Source organism: Silene latifolia, chromosome 6, assembly GCF_048544455.1.
Source record: "Silene latifolia isolate original U9 population chromosome 6, ASM4854445v1, whole genome shotgun sequence".
NCBI classification, from domain to species: Eukaryota; Viridiplantae; Streptophyta; class Magnoliopsida; order Caryophyllales; family Caryophyllaceae; genus Silene; species Silene latifolia.
The window spans coordinates 23,396,748-23,422,570 of NC_133531.1; the positions used below are offsets into that span (position 1 = coordinate 23,396,748).

A 25,823-nucleotide genomic window follows, 5' to 3' on the forward strand; every position below is an offset into this window, starting at 1 on the left:
ATTTACTTGGTAAATACCCCCCTTTGAAGCTCCTCCTAATTCATTTTTGTCAAATCTCGCAGTGAGAGCTTCAAGCGCAGCAACAGAGGAAGATTCAGCAGCTCTCCTCTGGTTCCCTCTGGAATTCCCATACTCAGCCTTATGGGTAGCTAGATCGTCAATGATCTTCCACCCCTTGGTTGCTCCCAAGTTCTCAGCAAATCGGCCATTGGCTGCAGCATCCAAAATAGCCCTCTGGTCGTCGTATAGCCCATTATAGAAATAATTGCACAGGCTCCATTTTTCGAAACCATGGTGCGGTATGGTGCGCACCAACTTCTTAAAACGGACCCATGCCTCGTGGAAATTTTCGTCCGGCCCTTGTTTAAAGCTCGTGATTTGAGCTCTAATAGCAATCGTCTTTGAAGCAGAAAAGTACTTCTTGTAGAATGCCAATGCTAAGGAATTCCAGTCGGTGATCCCATGAACGGTTCGGTCCAAATATTTATACCACTCCCTTGCAGCATCACGAAGGGAGAAGATGAACATGGTCTCCTTGATTTGGTCTTGGGTCACGCCGGCTGGTGGGGGTATGGAACAGCAGTAGTCAATAAATGTCTCCATATGTTTAGCTGCATCTTCATTTGCAGCTCCCCCAAACTGGTTTCTCTCAACCATGCTAATGTAAGAAGGCTTTGGTTCGAACTTTCTGACATCTCCTGGTAATTCGAACCCCTTATATAAATTTGCAGCTGTCGGTTCAGAATGACTAGCTATACTCGCTTCCTCGGCCATAACTAGAATTTCTGGAGAAGTGACTGTCTCGGCTGAAGAAGTGGAAACAGGGGAAGAATGTGGGTCTTCCTCGTACAGTTCGTTCTCGTAGTAACTTGACAGAGTACTCAGCTCTTCTTCTGTCGGCAATATCCTCTGTGATCGCCTCAACTCGCGCAAGGATTTCTCTAACTCAGGGTCGAACGGTAATAGTTCACCACCCTGTGACCTGCGCATAAGAAGAAACTACAAAAAGAATATAAGAAAAGTTTAAGGAACGGATGTTCCTTAAACTAAGAAACACTAAAATAAAACAGCTAAAAATTAGAACTATTGCCTCCCCGGCAACGGCGCCAAAATTTGATACCCGTCGTTGTAAGTACCAAAGATAAAATTTATAATTCCTATTAAGACTAACCTAGGCTAGTGGTAATAGGGTCGAACCACAAGGAGGCAGACGTAATTTCTAGCTGTCTAATAAAAGTCTAAGGTAACAATTATGGGGGTTGATTTGAATTGGTCTAAGACTAAGAGTAAATAAAAACAATAAACTAAAAAGACGGATTAAACAGATAAAGAAGGGGTACTAGGATGGTCGGTTCATTATAGCTTCAATGACAAACTAAGTCGGTCTGAATCAAACACATGTGAGTCGGGATATAAAGAGGTCCTCTCGGTCCACTCTTAACAGATAGCATCTTTCGATCTCGCTATAGGTCCCTAATATCACTAATACTAACTTTCGTCCTGAAAAGTGACTAATGGTCTGAACTATACCTATCTTTCGATCTCAGCACAGTTTAGTCGGTTTAATTGATGATCTAACAACTTCCCCTATCTTTCGATCTAATGGGTCAGTCATAAATTAGGTATCTAACTGGTCGCATGCATTCGATTCGTTAAATATAACATTAAAACAATTAAAACGAATATGAAACCCCACGAGGTCAGTCGATCGACTAAGAATGTCAGTCGATCGACTGACACGCGAATCAGGCCATGTATAATCTATTGCCGCCTATGCCATAAATCGCCTACATCCTAGCACAATTGATTTAGCTACTCATGCTAATGATAAAAATAACAATAATAACGATAAAGCTAATTACCGAATTCATGCTTGAGACGATAAAGAAATAGCGATAAAACAATAATTGGCTTCGGGTACTAACTAGCATAACAATACTAATGATGCAAAATAAAGTAATAAACTGGAAATTTAGACCAAAAGGAATACCGAATTTTGCAGAGGAATGTAACGGAATGATTGACAGCACAACGAAAATCCAAAGCAAAATAATATCCCAAACCCTAACTAATTAATAAACTCAAAACTTAATGTGAAATTTCTGAATAAAACTTGATGATCAACTCAAATAATTAGGTTACGTTATAAAGAAAGTGTACGTAACATAATTCCTAAACCTAATAACTAATGGGCTTGATAAATCTCGGTCTTTTAATTCTAAATCTGGAATAGAGTCTTGGTCGATCGATCGCCCTTCGTGGTCGATCGACCGAAAAACTAACGAATAGCTTTCGGAACCCAATAGTTGGTCGATCGACTGATGGGGCTGGTCGATCGACTGCTAGGACTGCTACTTGACTTCAAATTCCTCGTGGACTTGTCTTCCTGGCCTTGAAGCGCGCACCAAGCTTGTTCCTTAAGCAAACACTTCACGTCATATGCAATGCAGGATACTCGGGGATGGATTTAGCTTGATTTCCGCTGAATTCTTCACATTTCTGCAATAATGTACAAAATACGGAAGTAGACGGAAATAGGGAGAAATGTAGCATAAATTACACGAATGAGCTCTGAAATGCGTGGAAAATGGGATGTAAAACATCATATAAAAGACACGCATCAAACTTCCCCAAACCAAACCCTTGCTTGTTCCCAAGCAAGAATAAGACTCGATCTAATGGAACGAGTTCAATCTCAGAGTGAATTGCAACATGTAGAGCCTAAATCATTTTAATGCATAACCAACAATCAATTAGCGTATGAATCATGCTAACGAGTCATAAGATCGTTAAGAACTGCTGAACCGTCAACTACAGAGACTTATCAATTCGGACTCTCACGGGTCGCTCAAATCACTCAAACAAGTACAGGTGAATAATGTAAAGATAGAAGGAATTCATTTTGTAAAGACTCTCACCTAACTACGACCTATAAGAACATGCCTGCAATCTAATATGAAAGTAATCTCTATAACCGTACATATGCATTCCAACCAACAAAAGACCATGACACATGCCGAGGTAAAAATATGGAAATGTGAGGTATGGGTAAGAAGAGGCAAAACATTTATGGAATGTGGGGGTACAGGTGATCAAGCTAGTACCGTAACAGAACCATGTGACAATTTCCAACTTCTTGCTCATAATCAATCAAAACGGTGCTATAGCAAGCACAAAACTCACAAACTCCAAAATAAAAGTAATCAACTAACTCCCCATAAGATATAAATGAAATATGGGAGCAAAAATCGCCAAAAGATAAAGATTAAACTATGCGAATTGACTTTCTTTCTCGGACTCCAGTCGATCGACCTAAGATGGCAGTCGATCGACTGCCTTGAACAGTACAGAACTTTCTTTTTCATCTTTTTCGAATCATTTTTTTTTCTTTTTTTTTTCTTTGTTCTTTCCTTCTTCATTTTCCCAACTTTCATCTCGGAAGAGCAATGGCCACCAAAAATGAGTAACAATCCCAAAAACCAGACTACTAGCTTGACAAAGGCAGGCTATGTGTAGGATGTAGTAAATAGGACAAAAAAGGATGTTTTTGGCAGTGTGGAGCTTATGGGCAAAACGAATAAAGGGAAACCTCTACCACATGTGTCAACTAACCACAGACCGAATGCATACAGGTATTAAGTAGATCAAGTTCATATTTATGCAAATTTATGTAACATGTCTCATAAGGAGTACTACTCACATTCCTAGATAAACTGGTCATGAATGACACCAGTTATAGGCTCTAAACCTCAGAATATAAAGTAGTTTGCCAAAAATCAAAGTCAAGTCTAAAGTTCAGCAAATAATTTAACGAAAACTCGTGGATTATGCATATACGATTCTACTAATAACATGTTAATCAAGCAAGGCTCGTGCAAAACAGTGCAATTGCAATGTCGTCATGGAAATACTACCGTTCCGACTCGACCTATATGCTAAAATAAACGTGCATTTTATGGAATTTGTTTGAAATTTTTTCAATTTTTTTGAATTTTTGATGTATATGAAGGTATTAAATAAACAATGCAAAACAAAAATGTAAACGTGAATGCAAGCAATTGATATGCGACGCAAAACCCTCCCCAAACCAAATCGCACAATGTCCCCATTGTGCAAAATCATGTAATGAAGAAAAATGGAAAGCGGGTATTTGCGAGAAAATAAAGTAAATAAGACATGAAGAAGACTTGGGAACTCACAAGACATTAAGCGCAGAAAAAGGAAACCTCCCCAAACCAGCGTGAGCTAGGAGGTTTCAGTAGCTAGCAGTGCTACCAATAAGTACCTGAAAGACAGAAAGTACCACGCATAAGACTGAGAAAACAATTTTGAAGCGGTAAAATCGTGCACAATTGAGAAAATTAGAAGAAATAGATAATATGACGGAAAGTAAAGTGGGGTATAAAACTCCCATAAGTCCGCATATCGACCAAACACAGCAGGGGAGAGGTCGTGAACAGATCTGAAGAATAAAGGTGGTCGATCGACCACATCACCCAGTCGATCGACTAAGTTGGCCAGTCGATCGACCGAAAATACTGCTGATCTGCGTATTTCTTCGTATTAGCTCAATAATTCGAGCTAATAAGGTTGAAAAACCTGCAAGCACACAATAATACGCGCCCCAAAAATTGCGCAAAACCCAAACAAAGTCTAACGTAACTTTAAAAATTCTAAACAAAATAATAAAAGCGAAGTCTCGCCACACAAAAGCAATAAGAAAAATGGTTCGAAAGCAATAAAATCAAAGTTCGATAAATAACTCGATCAACTAGTAGTTGATCAAAAAAGGCCATGGTATAGCCCACTTCGTCGGCTCTTGGCTACTAGCGGTAGCCGTAATGGTGCTTGTCTTCTCAATGGCACCCTTCTCGCCTTCAACAGTTGGAGAGCTCAATGGATCAACTTCGTCATCTCCCCAATCAAGGACTTCCTCTAGCTCATCAAAGTCCAAGTCAGACCGTCTCACCTTGGCTGGCTTATCTTCAAATTCCTCGTCCGTCCCATAACTTAGACAACCAAGACCGCCTCTTGAAACAATCGGCTCTGTCACAGCTGGGGTGACCTGCAGTTCTTCCTTCCCCAAACCGGCTCCTGCAATGTCTAAAACAACAGATTTTTCCTCCACTTCGCTCCCAGTCTGGGGCGGAGGTGTCAATACAGGAGTAGTAATAGAGACAAGCAATTCAGGAAGCACAAAGTACGATTTCTTTTCAGAAACTGTATTACAGGTCACGGGCCACATAGGGTCCTTCTTTTTAGCAGGTTGGGCAAAAATGATGGAATGCTTCCCAACTTTGAAAGTCAAAGTTCTAGATCCCACGTCGATAACTGCACCAGCAGTGTGCAGAAACGGTCTACCTAAAATGATAGGTATATGGGCATCCTCAGGCATGTCTAGGACAACAAAGTCAACAAGGAAGAAAAACTTCCCTATTTGGACGGGTATGTCCTCTAGGACTCCTATAGGCTGGACCACAGATCGGTCAGCCATCTGAACAGTCATGTCAGTCACTGCGAACCTAGTCATCTTCAATTTCCTAGCTAGACTCAAGGGCATTACACTTATGCTAGCTCCTAGGTCACATAATGCCTTTTCGATAGAAAAGGTACCTATGCTACAAGGGACGGAGAAGCTACCTGGGTCCTCTAGTTTAAGGGGTGCAGTGTGAGACAGATAAGAACAAGACTCTTTAGTAAGTGCGACAGTGTGCACTGTTTCAAGTGACCGCTTCTTGGACAAAAGTTGTTTCATGAATTTAGTATAAGCGGGCACTTGGTTGACTAACTCAAGAAAGGGAACTTGCACATTCAGACTACGAATTACCTTTTCAAATTTGCTGAAAGATGCCTGTTCCTTTGTCGGCACTAACCTTTCCGGATATGGGGCTGAAAGAAGTAGTTTGGCCCTCTCCTCTAAATCTCGCGCGCCGGCATCCGTGGACTTAGGCTGAAAGTCCATCACCTTATCTTTATTGAAGCTTGACCCCTCTTCAGACCGTCTCAAATATGAGCCATTGACCGTCATCGGATCGAAATTCGGAGCCGGGACTGACCCATCAGCACTTGGGTCACTCCCCAAAATTTTCGGGACCGTGGTACCCCGAAACAAATGGTCTCTCAGATTATCGGGCATTGGAGGACGAAATTCTTCAGCATCAGCAGCGGAGTCAGTCGATCGACCAGTGGTGTCAGTCGATCGACTGACTTGAACAGGACCAGAAGCTCCTGTAACCCGCACATCAGTCGATCGACCGGATACATCAGTCGATCGACTGATATACGTGGTAGAAGCCTTTTTCTTATTATTATTCGTTGAAGCTTTCTTTTGACTTGTTTCCAGCTTAACTTTTTCAAAGAAGCGCGTCCTCGACCATGGCGGGACCCTCGAGGGTGGACCCACTCCTCAATGTAATGGCATTTAGGGTCTCCTTTTGCTTGGGTTGAGTCGGTAAGTGCCCGGGAGTTCGAGTGTTACTTTTGCTAGCCAATTGAGCAATTTGGCTTTCTAGCAACTTCATCCCGGCCTCTCTTGCTTGGGATTCTTTCAGCAACAAGTTCTTAACCTCAGAAAATTCAGAATTCTGCGACTGTTGCTGTTGCGGCACATAGGGAGGTTTCTGATATTGTTGTTGCTTTTGATGAGGGGGCACGTAGGGTTGCTGCTGCGGCGGAGGTTGAGTTGGATTGAGGACATTTTGGCTCCTCCAATTCAAGTTCGGATGAACATTAGGCTCATATTAGGTGTTTGTCTGCCTATAATGTTGAAAGGCAGCACAAGACTCGAAGGGACTAGGACAATTCTTCGAAACGTGTCCTCGGCTCCGCACCTTTCACGAGATGAAAGGACCGTCGACACAAACATTTACTTGGTAAATACCCCCTTTGAAGCTCCTCCTAATTCATTTTTGTCAAATCTCGCAGTGAGAGCTTCAAGCGCAAAGAACAGAGGAAGATTCAGCAGACTCTCCCCGGTTCCCTCCGAATTCCCATACTCAAACCTTATGGGTAGCTAGATCGTCAATGATCTTCCACCCCTTGGTTGCTCCCAAGTTCTCAGCAAATCGGCCATTGGCTGCAGCATCCAAAATAGCCCTCTGGTCGTCGTATAGCCCATTATAGAAATAATTGCACAGGCTCCATTTTTCGAAACCATGGTGCGGTATGGTGCGCACCAACTTCTTAAAACGGACCCATGCCTCGTGGAAATTTTCGTCCGGCCCTTGTTTAAAGCTCGTGATTTGAGCTCTAATAGCAATCGTCTTTGAAGCAGAAAAGTACTTCTTGTAGAATGCCAATGCTAAGGAATTCCAGTCGGTGATCCCATGAACGGTTCGGTCCAAATATTTATACCACTCCCTTGCAAAGCATCACGAAGGAGAAGATGAACATGGTCTCCTTGATTTGGTCTTGGGTCACGCACGCCCAGTGGTGGTGGGGGTATGGAACAGCAGTAGTTCAATAAATGTCTCCATATGTTTAGCTGCATCTTCATTTGCAGCTCCCCCAAACTGGTTTCTCTCAACCATGCTAATGTAAGAAGGCTTTGGTTCGAACTTTCTGACATCTCCTGGTAATTCGAACCCCTTATATAAATTTGCAGCTGTCGGTTCAGAATGACTAGCTATACTCGCTTCCTCGGCCATAACTAGAATTTCTGGAGAAGTGACTGTCTCGGCTGAAGAAGTGGAAACAGGGGAAGAATGTGGGTCTTCCTCGTACAGTTCGTTCTCGTAGTAACTTGACAGAGTACTCAGCTCTTCTTCTGTCGGCAATATCCTCTGTGATCGCCTCAACTCGCGCAAGGATTTCTCTAACTCAGGGTCGAACGGTAATAGTTCACCACCCTGTGACCTGCGCATAAGAAGAAACTACAAAAAGAATATAAGAAAAGTTTAAGGAACGGATGTTCCTTAAACTAAGAAACACTAAAATAAAACAGCTAAAAATTAGAACTATTGCCTCCCCGGCAACGGCGCCAAAATTTGATACCCGTCGTTGTAAGTACCAAAGATAAAATTTATAATTCCTATTAAGACTAACCTAGGCTAGTGGTAATAGGGTCGAACCACAAGGAGGCAGACGTAATTTCTAGCTGTCTAATAAAAGTCTAAGGTAACAATTATGGGGGTTGATTTGAATTGGTCTAAGACTAAGAGTAAATAAAAACAATAAACTAAAAAGACGGATTAAACAGATAAAGAAGGGGTACTAGGATGGTCGGTTCATTATAGCTTCGGCGGCAGCAAACTAAGTCGGTCTGAATCAAACACATGTGAGTCGGGATATAAAGAGGTCCTCTCGGTCCACTCTTAACAGATAGCATCTTTCGATCTCGCTATAGGTCCCTAATATCACTAATACTAACTTTCGTCCGAAAAGTGACTAATGGTCCGAACTATACCTATCTTTCGATCTCAAAGAAGTTTAGTCGGTTTAATTGATGATCTAACAACTTCCCCTATCTTTCGATCTAATGGGTCAGTCATAAATTAGGTATCTAACTGGTCGCATGCATTCGATTCGTTAAATACAACATTAAAACAATTAAAACGAATATGAAATCCCACGAGGTCAGTCGATCGACTAAGAATGTCAGTCGATCGACTGACACGCGAATCAGGCCATGTATAATCTATTGCTGCCTATGCCATAAATCGCCTACATCCTAGCACAATTGATTTAGCTACTCATGCTAATGATAAAAATAACAATAATAACGATAAAGCTAATTACCGAATTCATGCTTGAGACGATAAAGAAATAGCGATAAAACAATAATTGGCTTCGGGTACTAACTAGCATAACAATACTAATGATGCAAAATAAAGTAATAAACTGGAAATTTAGAACAGAAGGAATACCGAATTTTGCAGAGGAATGTAACGGAATGATTGATAGCACAACGACAATCCAAAGCAAAATAATATCCCAAACCCTAACTAATTAATAAACTCAAAACTTAATGTGAAATTTCTGAATAAAACTTGATGATCAACTCAAAGAATTAGGTTACGTTATAAAGAAAGTGTACGTAACATAATTCCTAAACCTAATAACTAATGGGCTTGATAAATCTCGGTCTTTTAATTCTCGTCTGGAATAGAGTCCTGGTCGATCGACTGCCCTTCGTGGTCGATCGACCGAACGGCAACGAACAGTAGCTTCTGGAACCCGATAGTTGGTCGATCGACTGATGGGGGTGGTCGATCGACTGCTAGGACTGCTACTTGACTTCAAATTCCTCGTGGACTTGTCTTCTGGGCCTTGAAGCGCGCACCAAGCTTGTTCCTTAAGCAAACACTTCACGTCATATGCAATGCAGGATACTCGGGGATGGATTTAGCTTGATTTCCGCTGAATTCTTCACATTTCTGCAATAATGTACAAAATACGGAAGTAGACGGAAATAGGGAGAAATGTAGCATAAATTACACGAATGAGCTCTGAAATGCGTGGAAAATGGGATGTAAAACATCATATAAAAGACACGCATCAATAATCATTCACCAACTCTAGCCATCTTCTTTGCCTCATATTCAATTCTTTCTCGGTAAAGATACACCTCAAACTCTTATGATCGGTATAAATGCGGCAATGAACTCCAATAAGGTAATGCCTCCATGTCTTCAAGGCATGTACCACGGCGGCTAATTCAAGATCATGAGTCGGATAGTTCACCTCGTGAACCCTCAGTTGTCGAGAAGCATAAGCAATAACCCTTCGGTTTTGCATCAAGACATAACCTAGGCCATGCTTTGAAGTATCACAATAAACATCGTAGTCCACACCATCCTCAGGTAAGGTCAACACCGGAGCGGTAGTAAACCTAGTCTTCAACTCTAAGAAGGCATTCTCACACTCATTGGTCCACACATACTTAGACTCCTTCTTCAACAATTGAGTCATCGGTCTAGCTAGCTTAGAGAAATCTTTCACGAATCGACGGTAATAACCCGCCAAACCGAGAAAGCTTCGAATCTCAGTCACATTTTTCAGACTCTTCCAATCAACAACAGCCTCAATCTTAGAAGGATCTACCATAACACCATCTTTGGATATGACATGTCCAAGAAAAGTTACTTGATGCAACCAAAATTCACATTTAGAGAACTTAGCAAACCACTTTTGACGATGTAGAATTTCTAAGATGATACGGAGGTGTAGGGCATGTTCTTCATCATTCTTTGAGAAAATCAAGATATCATCAATGAACACCACAACACACTTATCGAGGTACTCACTAAAGGTACGATTCATTTGATCCATGAAGATAGCCGGAGCATTAGTCAATCCGAAAGGCATCACTTTAAATTCGAAATGACCATATCCCATGCTGAAAGCAGTCTTAGGAATATCGGACTCACGCACCGGAATTTGATGATAACCCGATCGGAGGTCAATCTTGGAAAAAGTAGAAGCACCACGTAATTGGTCAAAGAGATCATCAATTCGTGGAAGAGGATACTTGTTCTTGATTGTCACACGATTGAGTTCACGATAATCAATGCAAAGTCGCATAGATCCATCCTTTTTCTTCACAAAGAGGACGGGGGAACCCCAAGGAGAAGCACCAGGCCTAATAAAGCCTTTCTCAATCAAGTCATCAAGTTGAACTCTCAACTCCTTCAATTAGGAAGGTGCCATACGATAAGGAGCTTTAGCAATAGGATCGGCTCCGGGAACTAGGTCAATAGAAAATCCAACATCTCTTTCAGGAGGAATCCTGGGTAATTCATCGGGAAATACATCCGGAAATTCACAAACAATGGGAACATCCTTCAAGGGAGGAAGAGAAGGATAATTAGAAGTAGTCACTACACATAGGAATGCTTGATGACCCTTCTTCAAAGCATTCACCATCTTCATAGCTGAGATCAACTTTACACCTGTTTGCTTTCTAACCCCTTGATAAGATACGCAAGTACCCAAAGGGCTTTTAAGAACAATCTTTTGATCTCGACATTCAAATCGAGCATGATAAGTAGATAACCAATCCATGCCCAAAATAACATCAAACTCCTCAAGTGGAAATCGAAGGAGATTAGCCGGTAAAATAGATTCTGCTATCGATATAGGGACATCCGAATAAAAATAAGAACAAGAGAAGATGTCATCGGAGGGTAAAGATATTGATGTACTATCTCCAAGTGAAGGTTCAAGAGGTAACTTGTCGGAGAATTTCATCGATATAAATGACAAAGAAGCACCGGTATCAAATAAAACCAAAGAAGGGACATTAAATATTAAGAACGTACCAGTGACTATGTCTGGGTGTGCCTCAGCCTCAGCACGGCTCATCACAAAGATGCGACCTCTCGGCCTCTCAAGAACAGCAGGAGTAGTAGTAGTCTTCCTCTCATGACACTCATTAGCCTTGTGTCCAGGCTTGTTGCAGGAGAAACACACAAATTGTTTATCAAAGCAACCAATTCCGGGATGCAAAGGCTTCTTACAATGATAGCACATACGACCCTTAGGATTTTTGTCGTTGCTAGGAGATAGAACACGAGCACCCTGATTTGCTTGTCCACTCGGAACAAACCTCTTCTTGTTAGGATAAGAGGGGGAAGAAGTAGGCACAAAGGGTCTAGAAGGAGCAACATAAGGCCTAGAAGTGGAGTAGAGCGGCCTCTTGCCAAGGGAAGTACGAGAAGCACGAGCCTCTTCATCAATAGCCCAAATAGAGCTCTCGGCCCATAAAGCATCATCATAGATTGAGACAAAGGAAGTAGAATCCCTACGGATCAAGCTCTTAAGCTTTGGAGTAAGCTTGTCAAGGTAAAAGAAAGCCTTTTCTTCTTCATTTTTGACAAGTCTAGAAGCATAGTGAGCAAGTTCATTGAACTTGTCGGTAAAGGCTTGGACAGAAAGACTTCATTGCTTCAAATTCATAAACTCTTTAAGCCTTTGTTGTTTCAGCTCTTTTGGATAGAACCTAGTCTCAACTAGATCCTTAAAGCAATCCCAACCAAAACCAGGCTCAAGAGTGGAAGTAGGACTAGTCATGGTCCACCATCTATCAGCTTCTTTCACAAGGAAGTGAGAAGCCAATTTCACCTTGTCCTCTTCACGAACATCATACAAGACAAAGCTCTTCTCCAATTCCCGAAACCATTCGGTGAATGTCACCGGGTCTACTTCACCACCATAAGTTTGAATCTTGTTTCGAGTCAATTGACTTGCCACCCAAGTGTAAGAACCGGGTCTATCACCTTCTGGAAACTGAGGAGGGGGAGGAGGAGGAGGTTGGTTTTGTTGGTTTTGTTGTATGTTTTGCTGGTTCTGGAGAATCTGAGTAAGATCTTGTAAGATTGCATTATCAACGTTTCTTGTAGGAGTCATCTTGCAAAAGAGAACATTAATTAGCACCTAATAAATAGTAATCACAAAGAGACTACAACATAAAGTCATAAGTCTACCCATCCTACCCATCTCTCGAGTTTATTATTTGAAGGTCAAGTTATTTATATTGGGGTGCACAAACGTGCGTCGGGAGCAAATATGCTCTGATACCAACTGTGACACCCTCATTCATTGCGGAAAAGTAAACACGTAATTCTAGAATAAAACTGCATGGATATGTTTGTAATAGGTTCATTTGGGTAAAAACCACTAATTTTTAAAACCTGAACCTGTTATAAAGATATCCAAATTGAAAGGTGTCAAAACATACAAGGTCTAAATAGAATTTTCATAACATAACCATCGTTAAAGTCGCGAATAGCAAAGTTACACAACCAAATGTAAAGAGGGAGACATATGTCCCTAAAATGTATGTGACATAAAAACTAGTATAAGAGTCTCTACAAATAAAACCAAATCTAAGTAAGTCCCAAGGTTACTTTGCTCGCTAACTCGTCCATGAACCCCATATAAGCATCACCATACCTGTCGATCGCATTTTATACAAATACGAAAGCCACAGTCAGTGGGGAGTAACTCCGAGTTCTCCCAGCCACGAAATGTCATAATTAATATAACATGTAAACATAAGAATATGAATATGAATAACACATAGCCTTAGCATATAGATGCTAGACAATCGTGTTTATCATGTGAACAACAATATAACAACACATAGTCCTAGCATGTGAATACTAGACCGACTCATACTACACTAACATGTGAATCACATAACATCCAGGAATCCAAACTCTATCAACCATAGCCGGCTTGCATCTCACCTTCTATGATTCATAGAATCATCAAACAAGAAAGGACAATATATCTAGAGACGGGCATAAGTTCCTAGTACAGTCAATAGTCACTCTGTAACTCGAGTCTATACCACGAGGTAAGGTAAACACCCTAGTCCTAAACCTGCGCAGACCTAGCGACATGCGGAAAACTACCGCATCCAAGACCCATGATAACAACACATGAGTACCCCTAAGGTGTCCACCAAAGGGTTGGCTAGTACTTATGCTGACTACATACTTCTAAGAGTACGTCAGGAAGTCATACCCTAACTTGGATATAAACCCACCAAGCTAAGACACAAAGGCTATTAAGCGGTGAACATACACTCGTCAAAGACTATAAGGGCCTATCTATGACGATGGTCTAAGATACCAACACCACACAAGACAAGTAGGACACCCACATAACCATAAGAGGGGCAAAGAGTCCAAACTGGCAACATAAATACTTATACTCAAATCAAGGACTCTAGGATAACATCCTTCCTTGTGAAAGACTACAAAAATGTAAATTCAGCTGACAATCCAACAATATCCACAATCTCATTAGTAATCCAAAACTCAGCGAACCGTTAATCTCATAATTCAGGAGAACAAGCTAAAATGGCAACAAGGCAAGAAGACTCAAGTATAAGGCAACCAATTCATCCAACAACCAACATATGAAAAGACAATCATACTCAAAGACAAATCCTCGACTCTAGTCCCGCGACGGGTCATCGGTCAAATCGAGGCTGACCGGTTTAAACCTAGCTTGACCAAACTCATTTGGTCAAATTGGCCCAGCTCAGAGTCTTGGCCCATTTTGGCCCACGTCACGGAATTTACCACAATGTCATACTCTTGCCATTTTTAATTTATATCATGTGAAAACTATTGACATAGAGAAAATATGCCAACTTATAAAATAACCAATTCAACGGAAATATTTCCTACATGCCAAAATACCAACATACTTCAAAACATGAACCATATGCCCAAAACATCAAACAATAGACCCAAGACCAGACCCAAAGTGACGGGTCAAAATCCGGGCCGGACCCACCGGGCCTGCCGGGTCTGCCGCTCCCCTTTATGGGCTGTTTTGGGCGGTTTTTCCGCCCTTTTCCCTTTTTCCTACCAAAATCTGTTTCAAGCTCAATTTAATACCGTCTCAAGCAACAATCAACAATACCCATTTCATTTCAATACTCAAGTATATGAAATAACCACAAATTAGTAAACTTTAACAACACAAGTCATGTGAAAAACGAAACTAACACATTATCAATCACCTAAACACTTAACAAACAACAAACACAACATCTATGTGACATTAAATCGTCGAGTAACTCGGAATAGTTACCTTAAGCTAGCAAAGAGACAAGTAATAACTTGAGAAAGCTTCTAAAACCTAAAATTACTTTCCATCTTCAACCACATATGAGTCACCTAACTCATCTTCAAATTCTTCACCTATAAGAACAACAAAAAAACACAATTATTAAGCTTAAATTCGAAACCCTAAAAGATGAGCCTTAAACAAAAATTGGGGAAAATGAAAATAAAGCTTACTAGGATATGAGGAATGAAAAGAGGATTCCAAGCATATAATTTTTATGAAATTTGGTGGAGAAATGGACGAATTATGAAGGATTTAGGGTTTGTAAGGAGGATTTTTGGTAGGTTTTTGGTGTTTGAGGGAAGGAGGAGATAGATTGAGAATGGAGGAAATGAAAATTGAAAGAGGAGACAAAAGGAGGGAGGGGGCGGTCCAAAAGGCATGAGAAGGTGGGTCAATTGTTTACGTTTTGGGTTTGCTTCGACGGTAATTAGAAATATTCGTCGAACACGATTTCCGAGAATATTAATGTTCTTAAACACGATTTTACTAAAATATTAAGTACTCATATGCCCAATATCCAAACTCGTTTACCCAACGACCGTAGGAAATGGGAAAATCCCAATATTACGACTTTTATTAGAAATCTATTTTATCAGAGAAAAAGGTTTAAATATAGTTTAAATTACTTTTAAACATTTCTAAACTATCAAAAGTGATTACATTACTTCAAACTATAATAAAATTATATTTTATCAAATTATTATTATTTCAAATAAATATTAAAATGGATTAAAATATTACTTTTAAAATATAACAAAGGTCTTCAAATTTACGGGGTGTTACAAGGTCTATATATGTATAAACTCTAGTTGGGTCAATTTTATTCTAGTTGGGTCAATTTTACCAGTTGGGTCAATTTTATTCTAGTTGGGTCAATTTTACCAGATCTATATATGTATAAACTCTTTGAGATTATTAGTTTTCAAAAGTTTTGAATTAAAAATCACTAATATTAGTACTAAATGTGTATAATTTTTGAAAGTCCTACACCATCTACAAATAGTAACACCATATATTAGCACTAATAATATAAAAAAAGAAAAATTTGGTTGAGGGTATCTAAAATGATACATCCTCCGTGTTAATCACTTGTTATTTGATCTTATAAAGTTAAGTGAGAAGAACAAATATGGATAAAGGAGTAGTTTTGTCAGTGAAGATCATCTGTCTTACTTTTGTGTCTCATTCTGTGTCCCACTTCATATACATCTTGACACATCACTTGTTATAAATAAAAGATACACAATAAATGTGGTAATGTGTTGATGTGTCAAAATGTGTATGGAGTGGAACACGGAATGAGACTCAAAAATGGGACATAGGATCCTCACTTGTAGTTTATAGAGATGGAGGTGGACTTATGGTCTAATTTCAAACCCCGCCAACATTGATATTATAAGAGCAATAATGATGAGTCGAACTTTATATAAAGTTATTAACATGTCATATGATAATATACAAACTTCAATTTCTAAGAATTTTTGATCAAAATAGAAGAAGTTTATATAAAGTTCTTAGATGAAAAAAAACTATAAAATGAATAATGTTAAATGGTTGCACACATTCTACAAAGCTATATTTATTAGTTGTACATTTTCCAATATTATAAACTTGGTTCTTATTTTAGAACTTGGCTCTTAAAAATAAGAACCAATTTTTAAATGCAATAGAAGAACTATAATTTAAATTCTGAACGAATGGAGCAAATATCATGTTTCTAAAGACAATCATTAAAATATTATTAATCAAAATTAAATTTTATTTTTAAAATATATTATAAATTAGTATTATCAATGATTTTCATAAAAATATGACATTTTATTATTTAAATGCATTTTATTTAGCGGAATTAAAATGTAATCATGGTATAGGAAATAGTGAAAAAAACTAGTTTTAGATTCATTTCCATCGAAGAGCAGACCAAACCAGACCAAATTTTTGGGGCTCGATCCGGTCCAAGACCGAAAGTTTTAGGTCCGATCTTCGGACCGAAAGCTAAGCTGTACATATAAAATCCGGATCTTTAAAGATAGTTTCGCAAAAATCTATTCAATTCAGTATAGCCGCTCGACCCATAAATATTAGGGCACAATTACATAAATATTAGCTGTTACAAGGTGCAAATTGGTGATCTTCCAGAGAAACAAACGTGCGTCACTGCTGCCGTTCAACAGAGAAGCCCAAGCCAAGGTACTTTCCAACTTTCGTTTATCAACTTTAATTTCATAGTTCAAAATTCTGCCTGAATCATTTGATGAGAGCCCCTTTTTATAATTTCTTGTTTGAGATAGTTATGTCGTTGTCAATAATCCGCATAATTTGTTACTCCCTTCCTTTGTCTCATATATCATTTGTTTTATTTTCAGTTTTTTTTGTAAACGGTATTTTAATCGAAACTAAACAAATTATTGGGACAGAGATGGTACCTGGTACAAATTATTGTATTGTAATTTATGTAATTTATGTCCGACCTCATACGTTTGGGCTCCTAGTATTGTATCATATGCTGATACAGATGACTAAATTCAGAGGCATCGATGCGCTACTGAGGGTGGCGTCTTAAGAGTTATCACGAGTTTGATATATAAGAGCCCAAAATTTTAGAATAAAAGTTCTTGGCTGGAATATTTGTAAACCTCGAATATTGTGGCTACGCCATTGTCTCGTGTAACTAATTATCTTGTACAAATAATTTACTCAGTCGTGCTCAACGTACAAGATGGTTGAAGGGTATTTTGAACGCCTTTCATGTGAAATCCTGCAAAACATTGCACTGATGTTACCGTTCAGTTCAATCATACAGCTGAAATACACGAGTAAGTTTTGGTACAACCTTCTGACACACTCCAAGTTTGTCGATTTACATTTGACTCATGCACTTCAGAAACAACCTGGCTATCTTTTTGCTGCGCTTCCCAAATCTTGGCCAATCGATGGGCTACTTGTCAATCAAGCATGTTATTTTGCGGAAGAATCAGGAGGTCAGCTTAGTACCTCTAAGATGTTTGAGTACTCATTCGATCGCTATGAACCTGAAGGATGGGTTACTTTTCAATCAAGTGGAGGTTTAATGTGTGCTTATGCGAGTGAATCAAGTTACTTTCGTATTTTCAATCCCCATATAGCAGAGGAAGTTCAAATTCCTCGTGATCCCAAATTTAAAAGATGGCGCTTTCTACATTTTGTCTTCAGTTACTCACCGTCCATCAAAGTATATAAGATTCTTAAGATTGGAGAATTATATTGCGGATCACCCGTTGCTGAGATTTGCACACTTGGTTCCAACATTTGGAGGGTTGTACAAAATGTTCCCAGCAACTTTTGGCGAATTGGTGACCTTATTCAATGTCAAGGGAATCCATTTTGGATGGAAAAGTCCGATTTACATTTTTTTGATATTGTTTCCGAAAAATTTCATGTTATTCCTGGCCCTCCAGTAGTCGATCGTGTTCCTGTGACGCATAGCAGTGGTACGCATGTATATTACCTGAGTACAAGTCTTATAAGCATGGGCGACACAGTGGGATATGTAGATGATAACACACTTTGGGTGTTGGAAGACAAAACCAAGGGTATATGGATAAACAAGTACGAATTTTCAATCCCGTCAGCGATGTACATTTGTGCTACGCTTATCGGTACCTTAGAGTGTGGCCATCTGTTTGGGTACAAGAAATATCCAGCCAACGTCTTCAGCCACGACATGGGATGTACAGGTTTCAGAGTCAAGGAAGTGAACTTGGACGAGCATGGGGAAGAAGAGGATACAAAATCAATAGAGTATATGACACCTCATGTTAGAAGTTTCGTGTCTCCGGTTAGAATCATGAAAGAATATGAAAAAGATGATAAAGGCGAAGACTCGTAATGTGGCCGGGTGCACGTTGTTGGGAATTATTCTAACTCATAATTTTCAACTTATGATTTTAGTTTTAATTTCATCGACGGCATTTTATACCGAGAATTGTTGTGTATTTGTGTGAGAGAAAGAATATTAGGAAAACCAGCAGTTTAATAGAAATGTTTGATAATTAGCGGATTTGAGTTAATAAATCATTCATCTTTGTGTAAAAGGATGAGAGATTCATCTTTTTATGATCTATGAAGTTGAATATACAGGATGGATCGAGTAGCATATATCTACGTACCCTCCAAATTTAATATAGGTCGATAGGAAAGTAATTACTCATTGACTCGTTGTGACTTGAGCGAATGTCAAAAACATACCAGCCATGCTAAAAATTCACAATTCGATGTATATGCTATTCGTTTGAGATTTAAGACGGATATATCGTCTTAAGCAAGACTTACTCGTACTACTATAGCTCATAAAATATTAGAAATAGCACATAGAGAATAATGACTATAAGGTGTATCAAATTAATAAACGTAAAGTGATTAAATTTATTTAAGTCGGTGTACCCTAACCCTTAAGCACATCTTATTAGGTATATATATATAAAACTGGGTTGAAGCATTGTGGATGCACCACGTGTTAACCCAGCCTTAAATATGAGTATTAATTACAGCTGAACATTAAATATAAACATAATAAATACTACATAATTCTCAGCAAATTATTAATTAGAGTTTAATAAATGAATTATAAAATTACATATAACAATTACGATGATTTGATTTTAAATTTATATAAAAAAAACTTTGAGAAAAATTCTAAAACGTAAATCATTATTTTTATTGCGAAAAATGCTTTAAATTGAGTATACTCTCCATTATATTTATTGAAATATTTTGATATGTATAGATGATTAAAGTGAGTGTCTCAGAATGCGTTATATTTACTTAAAGAAAAACATTTTGAAAAATTTATAATACTTAGACCATTAAATACATCCAGAAAAATATACGTAATTAAAAGAGTCATTGTATTTATTAAAAACAAACTTATGATGTGATAAAGAAAAAATTATATTGGACAAATTAAATACATTTGAGATTTAAGAGGTTTTAAATAATGTGATAACGAGTGAAGATTTGTACTTGAATGATGACTTTTTGGATTTTTCGAGTAAGTTAAGATGAGGTTTTCAAACGACTTGATACCTATCGTGGAAAAAATTTAATATTTTGGTACTGATTACTAATTATTGATTATATTGGTACTGATTATGGAAAAGGGTCTTTACATTTGTACTGTTTATCAATTAACTCTATTGTATGTGTAGTTGTTTCAAAAAGCAAAATGTGCAACTTTCTTATAAATATGTTGTTTGACACATAGCATATGGATCAAAGACATACACAATAAAATATTCGAATAAGTTGAGCTTTGACCATGTAGGTTTGATACATAAACATCACAATTTATACATTAAAAATGCATCAAATTATATTCACATCATTTTGAACAAATATTAATTGATTTGTAACATAACGAAATGTGAAATGATCTAACTTAAGAACTTATAATGTTGATTGTTGCATTATTTGAATACATATATTTTAATTAAGGTAATATGATATTTGATAAGTCACAAAATTATTTATAAATAACGTTTATCATGAATAACTAACTATCACTTATTGGTTATAATTAAAACTGCATGTATTTATTTTAAATTATTGAAGTTAAACCTAAGAAAATAAGAGTTGAGAAAGTTAATTTATTTGTATTTATAAGTAAAAATATTAAATATTTATGAATTATATTATTTTTCTTCAATTATAATAATAAAATTTTTAAACAGGTCCTGTGTAACGTGGGATACGGCAAGTGCCCACCATGAAATTAAGAATATCTATGATTAACGGTAGAGGTTTTTGGGCCTTAGTAGGCTCTGTACAAATTTACTTCTGATGAGAATTGAACCATGGACCTACCTTGCATGCGGTTAACATTTCTCCCATTGAGCCACTAGTATTCATTATTTAAAAAAGAATTAAAATGTGTTATATTTAAAAGGAGATGTTCTTTAGTTTTATAAATACGTTTCGTACAAAAAATAAAATTTGATGTGTAATTAACATTGAGATCGTTAATTTTTTTTTGTTTTTTTTAATTACTTTATATAAAAAAATATAATATGCATAAAGTGTCTAATAAAATAAAAGACGATTTATTTTAAAAAAAATCGTGCCCCCCTTATGACAAAATCCTGCGTCCGCCCCTGCTGTTAATGGTTGTACTGCTGCATGTTTTCTTATATAGATTGGTCGAAACTCGAAATTGATATGAAGGAATAAGTCTAAGATTGATAAAACCTCTTATTAAGTGAAACTAGTCTACAAATAAAAAATGGAAAATGAAAAGGTGACACCCTCTCGTATAGGGTGAGTGGGGACCCCTTTAATTAAGAATAGTTGTGAGAGGGTGGCACTCATTTTGGACGTCATCCGTTATGTAAAATGGCTACAAAGAACCCGTTTTACACAATTCTTGTGTAGGGTATCTTTACACAAGTATTTGTGATCCAGCCCGATCCGTAATTATTAGGACGTGTTTACACTTTACATCATACAAGGCCTGAAACCGTCTCGAATTAATACAAATTCGAAACCCACAATAGTATAAGATAACAACCTCTAACCCCCCAGTAATATTAGTCAATGCCACTAGTGTCACCCCTAAAATAACCTCCTAAATTATTGTATAAAAACACCCGGTGTATTGCTTCTCACCCTCAAACCCGACTTGCTATTTTCTACCAAGCTAAGTCACATTGTTTGATATTTGTTGTGACTTGTGAGTTTAGATACCTCGTTTCTGCACCTCCCGCCAAACACCCAGTAATGATTAGGCCGCATGTTTAACATATGTTGCGATTTTATGACATTTCGTAAACCGGTTAATAAAAGCTAACTCATACACTTGTGTCTACCCTATTGGTTGTCATCTAGCTATCGTTACGGTCGTTTTGGCAGTAATTAGAATACATTTGGAGTCCGGGTCAAAAACCGTCTTCATTTCCTAAAACCGTCAAATCCCGAGTCAAAAAGCAATGTGCTTGTCTACCTAAGGTTAGGATGTCGTAAAATGTCATGAGTGTATCTCATTTTGAGTCTCATGTCACTTCTTTGGGCTAAACTTAAAGTTTACATTACAAAATGTGTATTTCATTTAGCTAAAATGACAACCCGACCTTTAGCCCCGTTTTACGATGTCATAACAACATTTTTGGGTCAGACCTATTTCACTGAAATTCCAGATCTTTCTTTTAGTTTTCCAACGCCACCAAAATCACCTTATTCCGAGTCTTTTAGAGAAAGTTATGCTTAAAATACGACAAGCTGTCAAAACGCCTTTTCTCGCTCAACACTGAAATCTATCTCCCTCTTCGGTGGCAACCCCGGAATCTCCTCTGGAAAGACATCTGAAAACTCCCCCACCACCGGTATCTGATCAACTGCCGGACTCTCTATCCGGTCATCTCTCACATGGCACAAGATCATCGGGCACCCCTTCCTCAGATAGGACTTCAAGGTCACAGCTGCAATCAACTTAACTTTGGGTTTGACAGCAAACCCACGATAAGACACACTAATGCCCTTAGGGCCTCTCAGAGACACTTTCTTTTGATGACAGTCTATCTTAGCTTTGTACTTTCCTAACCAATCCATCCCGACTATCATCTCAAAACCGTCTAAAGGAAACTCTAGCAAGTCTACAGGTAGATCAACTTGCCCAACTATCATAGATACATCCCTAAACAACCTCCCACATGCTACAGACTCTCCCGAAGGTATAAAAACTTTCTCACTTACAGACTCATATTCTCTCAAACCCAACTGTTTAACATGACTCGAAGATACAAACGACTGAGACGCCCCCGAATCAAACAAAACAAGGGTGTAAACACCATTAACAAGAAAGGTACCAGTGATAACATGTGCGTCGTCCTCAGTTGCTTATTTCTCCATCATAAACAGCTTTCCACTGGTCTTCTGTCCACCCCTTGGACAGTACTGGCTGAGGTAGTCTGCTTAGCACCCGACCCCTGGTTGTTGTTGGTGTTCGTAGCTGGCTTCTGATAAGAATTACCGCCATTGCGGTTACCCCCACCATTGTTGCTCTGACCTCCCCGGTTGTTCCATGACCCAGCTGGTCCGTTGCTCGCAAAACTCTGTGTCGGCCCCTGAGAAAAGCTCCCCTGTCCCGGCCTCTGGTAATCCCCGCTCACCGCACTGGTGCACTCATGTCTCTTGTGGCCTACACCGCCACAGTTAAAACAGGTCATCCCCAAGCTACTGCTACTGTTCCCACGACCACACCCATAGGAAGCCCCTGTACTAAACCCCGAGCCAGATGAATATGCTATAGCCTGAATGTGGTTGCTCTTCTTGTATTTAGATTGGCCACCACCCTCGTTGTCAGCCTTTCTTTTCTCAGCACCTCTCTCTCGGGTCATCTCCACTAGCCTCTCAGCTCTCCCAACCCTCTCATATGCTTCCTTAACATCTGTAAGGATCTCCACAGGTAACTTCTCCATTATCTTGGGGGTTAACTCCTTCTCAAACCTCAGAGCTAGGTTCTCATCACTCAATCCCATATCCTCAGCATACCTAGCCTTCTCATTAAACTGTTTGTATTACTCAGCCACAAACATCTCAGAGGTCATCTTGAACCCGTCAAACTCCTCCCTTAGCTTACTCCTCACATGCTCCGGCATGAACTCCCTCTTCATAGCTTTCCTAAATCTTCCCAAGGAATAGCAGGCAGCCCCTGCTTTGCATACAAATCTCTAGCATTCACCTTTACCTTATCCCACCACTCCCCTGCTGCCTCCCTCAAGTAGAACGCAGCTTGTTCTACCCTCATCTCATCCGAACAATGTACCAAATCTAGAATATTCTCCATCTCACGATGCCAATTGTCAAGAAAAATTGGCTCCCCGGCTCCCTTATACTCCTTCGGGTTAAACCTAGCTATGTAGAGACTGATCTTAGAATGATCAACCTCCTTATCCTTCCCCACTCTCTTTAGCGCTTCCGTAAGAGAATCTTGGTGCCCCAACATCTTAACTATGTCATCAACGTTCATGCTCTCAGCTCTAGCATACAAGCCGGTTTTCTTTGGTGGCATCTTGATACTATATAAGAAAAGGTAGATATAAACATATATAATATAACCCAAAACACGAATACAGCCTGCACAGACCCCACTCGATCGAGTACCAAAATCTACTCGCTCGAGTTGAGGCTACTCGATCGAGTTGAGGCTACTCGATCGAGTGCCCAACATACTCGATCGAGTGCCCCGACTCAAGACCCCAAACAGACCTTCTGATCTCAAACATACTCGACCGAGCTGACAAGCCACTACTCGATCGAGTGCCCCTTACTCGATCGAGTGCCCCTATGTACTCGATCGAGTACCCAAAAACACGGTTCTGACCATAAAAACGTCAAACTATCCACTCGATCGAGTTAGACCCACTCGATCGAGCACCTCACCTACTCGATCGAGTGCCCCCCACTCGATCGAGTCATACTGACTCGTATACACTACCCGCATGTTATCTCACTTATCCCAACGTAATATGCAATCTTTATAATCTCAACATCATAACTATAGCTAAGCATGCAAATCTACGCAATTTCTCATATAATCATTGAAACAATATATTTCATGTCATCAAAATGCCACATTATAAACATTCAACATGCTTTTTCATTCAATTCAGCATATAAACACATCTCTTCAACTTTTAACCGTACTTTCAATTCTCCACTTCCAACTGAAAGATCATAGATCCATATTAGACTCTCTAATAAAATTAATTTATCTCATAAATTGTCATTTAGGTGATCTATGTAACATGCATGCTAATATGAAAGCATAAAAAGAAAGTATAAGGAAAAACAATTTCCTTACATTGAATTAGAGGTAAAAAGGGCACAAACTAGTTCACCTTACTAGCTTGTTCTTGAGCTTATACCAAATGGAAGATCCTCCTTGCAAATCTTCAAAAAGAATATCTCCTTCTTGTTGCACCCAAGAACTAACCCAAAAATAATAACAAGTATTGAACTAGAACTTGTTAATATTGTACCCTTGATATTATTAGTAATATTATTAACTAGTCTTAGTAATAATATATTTTTACTAACAAGCTTAGTAAAGATGAATAATATTTTTAGAGAGATGTTGGAGAATTGTTCACATGCAAAAGTATTGAGTGAAGAAGTGAGGTAGTGTAAAAAAAATGAACAATAGATGGAGTGAAAAGGAAGGGAAGTGGCGGGTGGAAATAGGAGTGTTGGAGTAGACAAACTTTGTCTTATATTTTTATCTTACATCACATGCAAAATCTTGTATAAGATAAATTATGGTAGTATACAAAATAAGGTGAAATGATTATGTGAGTAATCATCCACTACTCTTATTTTACACGGTCCACTTGCCCATTTACGGGTCCATGTTGGTTCTTATACTTGTCGCACAAATCCGTGTAATTTTTATTTTAAACATCGTTTCATGTTTAAATACTTCCATAATTAATTCGTCCAATTCACTCAGTAAATATACGTGTACCACTACACATATTATTTACGTACTAATATTAATCACATTAATCAATTAGTACAATTTTAGTAAATTAACAGATAATTAACTAAAACCCGTCTCCCAAAATTTATTATTCAATTATCGCATAATTAAATAATAACTGCCACTCCTCGAGTTCACAACTCGAAATCTCTCTAAAAATAATTGACGAACTTTTTAGTCTATAAATCAAGGGACTAAATAAATTGTATCTCATATAATTAATTAGTTGTCTATTGGGGTTCGTTGAAGCAAAACAAATCACATTGGGCATGTTTGTACCCGGTTTTGGTCCCTTGACCGAAATAGGGTCCAAGTAAGAAATCCATCTAAGAAATAAGGAGCTTTTCGGCCTAGAAAGTCACCTATGAAGAGTCAAGAGCATTTTTGTCTAAGGGTTGGTGTCTTGGGAAGGTGGTTGTCATAGAGCAAAGCTAAGGAACAAACCGAGTGGTCCCTTACACGGTTTGCAACACCAAAGGACATGGGTCGCTTTCAAGTTTCCCTTTTCATCCAAGACAACCTCTTAAGCCTCTATTACATGCTTTAGCTCTTATATCCTTAAATGGCCGGATCTTTTGAAGCTACCAAGGAGTCCTAATTATCATTGTCCTCATTAGTTTACTTATCTTGTTTTTCCTTTAAGATTTTTAACTTGTGTAAGAAATTGTGTAAGGCTTAGGGCCACCTTTTGAAACCGGTTTCCTAGGGGTCTTTTGGACCGTTAGATTGC

The 25,823-nt window shown here is 38.6% G+C and overlaps 1 protein-coding gene across 1 annotated transcript; it reads left to right on the top strand.

Annotated features, from left to right (window-relative positions):
- The first annotated feature begins 16,701 nt into the window (after positions 1–16,701).
- On the top strand, positions 16,702–18,614 carry LOC141658656 (putative F-box protein At3g49980). The gene is made up of 2 exons (XM_074465554.1): positions 16,702–16,776; positions 17,288–18,614. The coding sequence occupies exon 2, from the start codon at positions 17,306–17,308 to the stop codon at positions 18,452–18,454; it is 1,149 nt and encodes a 382-aa protein (XP_074321655.1). The 5' UTR covers positions 16,702–16,776; positions 17,288–17,305; the 3' UTR covers positions 18,455–18,614.
- The last annotated feature ends 7,209 nt before the right edge of the window (positions 18,615–25,823 follow it).

What these genes read in the sequence shown, in the direction of transcription:
- LOC141658656 (XM_074465554.1), top strand. Translation starts at nt 17,306, where the DNA reads ATGGTTGAAGGGTATTTTGAACGCCTTTCATGTGAAATCCTGCAAAAC.